General features: G+C 48.1%; 1 protein-coding gene across 1 annotated transcript in view; it reads left to right on the top strand.

Annotated features, from left to right (window-relative positions):
* The first annotated feature begins 1398 nt into the window (after positions 1-1398).
* The window catches only part of DHRS12 (dehydrogenase/reductase 12), a 46069-nt gene continuing 42271 nt past the window's right edge, over positions 1399-5196 (top strand). The window contains exons 1-2 of the mRNA XM_021716578.1: positions 1399-1495; positions 4998-5145. Of these exons, the coding sequence (XP_021572253.1) occupies positions 1399-1495; positions 4998-5145 (245 nt within the window). The remainder of the gene's footprint in view (positions 1496-4997; positions 5146-5196) is intronic.

Here is a 5196-nt window from a genome sequence, read left to right as displayed (position 1 = left end):
AGAGTGAGACTCCAACTCAAAAAAAAAAAAAAAATGGTAAATTTTATATTGTGTGTATTTTACCACAATTAAAAATAAAAATAGGCCAAGCACAGAGGCTCACGCCTATAATTCCAGCGCTTTGGGAGGCTGAGGTAGCAGGATTGCTTGAGCCCAGGAGTTCAATACCAGCTTGGGCAACAAAGTGATACATCATCTCTACAAAAAAATAGAAAAATTAGCAAGGTATAGTGGCATGTAACTGTAATCCCTGTCACTCTGGAGGCTGAGGTATAAGGAGGTGGAGGCTGTGATTGTGCCACTGCACTCCAGCCTGGGCAAGAGTGAGACCCCGACTCAAAATAAATAAAAATAAAATTTAAAAGATAGAGAAAAGGAAAAAAAAAGGCAAAAATGTTAAAATTTCAAAAAGTAAAAATGTGTTCCTCAGTCCTCCCATGCCTCCACAGAATAACGGAATCACCTAATATTAAACTGTTGGAAGGCACAGGATCATCTGGTCATTCCATGCATATGCAGGGACACACGCTCCCAGGCTCAGAACCCAATCTGAAAATGCAGTCTTAGTGACGACAGGTCTCACTGCCCACCTTCAGCCTCCGAGGACCTCTGGCTTGAGAGACTGGGGTAGGAGGAATGCTGGTAGAGAAAACGGTGGGAATTACAAGCGACCCAGTCACTTATGGCAACAAATCAACCAACCAAAAAAGGGGAGATGTTGGTGGAAGTTTCCATCCCCAAAGAAGTTGCTAAAAGAAGAAACTGAGGAGATGCCACCATGGGACACATCCCCTATCCTTACATAAAAGGGGTCAAGCATGTGGCATCTAGACCCAGACTATCAGGTTAGAATCCTGGCTAAGCCCCTGTCCAGGCATGTGATCTTGGACATGGCACTGGCATTCTTTGTGCCTCAGTTTTCCTCATATGTAAGGAGATTAGAATAACACTTGGCACATAGTATGTGGAGTATATCTGTTAAATAAGGGAAAATGTCCTTTGTTTCACCCTCACTACTATGCAGCGAGGACTGTACAGTTATGCTCCCTTGTAGAGGGGAAACAGGCTCAGAGACCCGAAGTGTCTTCGGAAGAGGCGTCAGACCAGAACGTGGGTCTTGTGATGCTCCATCCCGGTTCTTGCTGTGGCGCCACCCTGTGCCTGCATCGCGCTCCCTGCCCGCATGGGTGGCCCCTCTCCAGAGGCCTGCGATGGGCACCAGGCAGTACAGGAAGCGTGGGTGTGAGTGACAACGGCACGGGGCAGCCCTTCACTTTCATGCTACTCCGGCCCCTGGGCACCACCAGAGAAAACCGACTGCTTTTGCTCTCTAAACAGAACCTGCTGGCTATAAAACCACAGCCCTAGAAACAGATTGCATAAACATTTAAGATCAACATGAGTCCTGTTTGTGGAAAATCGGGTTCTCCATCAATTCGGTTACACATGTTCTCCGTCAACACGGACCTACCCGGGCCTCACTACTGCCCCAGTTGTAGGCCATCTCCCCACCATGTGTCTAGTCCTTGGGTGGGGGAAAGAAGGGGGAGTCTTTGCAGTTTTTTACCCGAATAAGTGATTTGTGCACCAAGTACAACATTCAAGGGTACAAAAGGGTATTCAGTCTCTCCCTCCTTGGCTCCCCACTGCCAAGTTCTGGCCAGAGGCTCACACTGTGATTAGCTTCTTGGGAAAGGATCCTTCCTTAAACCCTTAAATCAAATTGATTTGTTCTTTAGCAAGTTGGTTTAGAGGGGCAACAGACAGCCCTGGGGCGAGTCAGTCTGTAAAAGATGATGGTCATCATGGGATATAGGGGGCAATGGGAAAGGCCTTTCTACATCATGACTGTGCCAGACTGAGCGGGGTGAGGGTGGGTTGTTGTCTACCACATATATCTTCCCTGGGCTGTTTCCCTCCTCTGCTAGTGTGAACGCCAGAAAGCAGTTGCCTTGGGTTTCTTATGAGCCTCTTATGACTGAGGCTGGGAACCTGTGGTCCCCCCACCCTTCTTGCCATGAGGAAGAGCCTTGTTCCTTAATCCATGCACAGGCAGGGTCAGAATCCATGCACAGGCAGGGTCAGCACCTGTGTGTGATCTACCCTGAGAAACAACAAGGATCAGCATTCAGAGACCTTCTTCCCCATCCCGCCTCATCCTCTCTTCCTTTTCTTTTCTTTTCCCTTTGCTGTCATTCCTACCCCCACCCCCAACTGCACACTAAACATGTACGGTGAATGGTGCCTGGCTTCCTATGGGTTTATGATTTATGATTATTCATCTTATTAACTAAGTGGCTTTGCCAGGTAAAATATTAAGGTCCCATTGCCATTATGACCCTGTCTTCCATGATCTCATTGGCAGCTGGTGTTGCCATGACAACTTGGCTAGAGAAACTGGTACTGAGCGTCATTGGAAGGCGATATGAATACTGGGTGTGTGTGTGTGTGTGTGTGTGTGTGTGTGTGTGTGTAAGAGGATGCAGCCCTCCCATCATGCATATCTGTTATGCAGGAATCCGTGGATTTCTACACCTTCTGCTTCTCCTTCCAATTTGGTCAAAATGAGCCTCAGGGATCTGAATCAATTGGAAGGAAGCTTTGGAAGATGATTTCTTTGTTTGGCTTTTTTAATGGAAAATTGGAACCAGGGACACATAAGAAATATTTAGTGGCTTTCTACCCATGGGAAAGCCATCATACCCACCTGGATGTGGCTCTGAAAAGCACTTTGGGCCTGACTTATTTAACATCCTTATATAATTCTATTAGAGTTATAGAAGGCTGGAGCTGGAGGGATGCCTGGATGTCATCTATTCTGGCCCTTTTTTTGCTTAAGATGAGGAAACGGAGGTCCCGAGACGCTAACTGACTTGCCCCCATTCTGTATAATACAGTGGGGAAGGTATGGGCTCTGGAATCAAACCACCTGGCCTCAAATCCGGGCTCTGCTGGATTTACTGTGACCTCAGCCAGGTTCCTTAGCAAGGTCTCAGTTAGCTCATTTGTAAAATGGGGGTAATAGCAAGAGTAACCTCATGGATCATCATGAGGATTAAGTGCTATAATCCATCATGCTTGGTATATGTTAGGCCTTCAGTACATTTCATCACTGCCATCCCAGGTCATACAGGGAATTAGTGGTGGAAAATGGACTAGAATCTGGCTCAGTTGATGCCTGCCTAAACCGGGGCTTTCCCTCATTCACTCGATGCTTCCCTTTGTTTCTTTTTGTGTGTTATTTGTTATCCAAGAAAGAGAGAAAGCTCATTTTGAGAAAGAGGTTGGCTTTTCTTAAGAGCTATCGAAGTGTGCATAATGTGTACATGACCTTCCTCAGGAAGGCTTATTGAGTTGAGGTTAAACATTAGACCAGGGATCCCTAACCCCTGGGCCGCAGACCAGTACCGGTCTCTGGCCTGTTAGGAACCGGGTTGCACAGAACCGCAGGTGAGTGGAACCCTGCCTTCAGCTAGATCAACAGCGGCATTCGATTCTCATAGAAGCATGAACCCTCTTGTGAAACTCACAAGTGAGGGATTGAGGTTGTGTGCTCCTTATGAGAATGTCATGCCAGATGATTCCCCCCTACACAACTATGAAAAAACTGTCTTCCACAAAACTGGTCCCTGATGCTGAAAAGGCTCGGAACCGCTGCATTAGACACTTCATGCACTCATGGAACTTTTATTAAAACGCACACTGCATGGCTGTTAAGTGTGGGAGAGAAAGGAAGGACAGAAAATTTAAGGAGGGGAATGAACACTTCTGATCACTTCGTATGAAACTTAGCTCTTTATAGTGAATACTTGTAATCATCACAACCACCCCCACGAGATGAGCAAATTCATTCCCACTCTACAAATAAAGAAATGAAGACGGAGTGGTGATGCAGCATGCCAGGGTTGACACAGGTAGTTGAGAGAGCTGGGTTTCCATCCACTCTTTCACTTCAAAGGGCCGCTGACATCCTCCATAGACACTGTGGTTCAAAATAATTTCTCACCCCCCTCTCTGTGAGCCAAAAGCACATTTCCTGAGGTGGTCAGAGAGATTCAGAGCAGACTGACACCTTTTCCATCGCTGACACAAGCAGAGTGTACAAAGAACAGCGCGTAATCCTGGAGATCTAAAATATCCTCCCAGCCAAACCGGACAGGCATTGAAAGTCACACCAGGTTGGATGGTTTTGCAAAATGCCACTTATTTAAACTTCCTTTCATCACTCTGTCAGGAATAAGAGCAAGGCAGTAGAACCTCAGAGTCCTGTTTAGAGGACGGAGCTTTTCTGGGGAAATTTCAAAAGTTATTCTGAATTAAAAACACACTTGCTGGGGGGTGGGGGTGGGTAGGGAGCCTGTGTCCTAGGAAAGGAGGCCACTAAAGTTGCTGGCCTCTGAACACCTTAAGGACACTCTTATGTAAGAGTGGCTCAGTCTCTGGGTCAGCTGAGTAAGCCAGTACAGAATTTAACCGAGAGACGGAGTGAGGGCAGCAGCAAGACCTATCTCTTAACATGGCACAGGGGTGGAGGCTGATGTGGCCAGGGTTGTGTGAATCCTACATAAAGGACCTGGAATGGGGCGGGATGACCAGTCTGAGTTCTGGGTTCACACAGCAACCTTACTCTTTTCTCCTTACGCTGCATGTTTACTTGGGCTTGGGTGGGGGGAAGCTGATGAAGATGGGGAGGTCAAGGATCTCTCCCTGGCACCGCACGAAGTTGCAGAACTAGTGGCAAAAGCCCGGACTTCGGAGCCAGCAGTACCCACGGGGTGGGAGACCCAGCCCTGCCACCTGTGTCACTGTGCGCACGTTACCAACCTGACTGCACCTGCAGGAGAGGGGATGTCCTGGGGCACTGCGTCAACTAATGGATGTAGGAAAGTGAAGAATGCTGGTTATTGCAGAAACCCTTATGATAAAACCCACTCGATGGAGAAGTCTTTTCACGAACATAAATAAGCCTCATCGTTCTACCGCACATGATCTTCTAGGTAACCAAACTCTAGGAAACGCGCTGCGGGGCCATCTTGGCATCCCGGCCATCCCCAGCATGAGCCAGCATGCAGGAATTCCCCAGACGCGTACTGACGCCGAGCTTCAACCCCGAGGCGACCCTGCGGCCCCCAAGCACGGCCCACGGCAGGGCTGGCCTCCCGCTCCCTACCCTCTGAGACCCCGCGGCCTTCCTGT

This window comes from Carlito syrichta, unplaced genomic scaffold (assembly GCF_000164805.1).
Source record: "Carlito syrichta isolate Samal-C Ts95f unplaced genomic scaffold, Tarsius_syrichta-2.0.1 Scaffold308842, whole genome shotgun sequence".
Lineage (NCBI taxonomy): Eukaryota > Metazoa > Chordata > Mammalia > Primates > Tarsiidae > Carlito > Carlito syrichta.
This window is presented reverse-complemented; position numbering and strand designations above follow the sequence as displayed.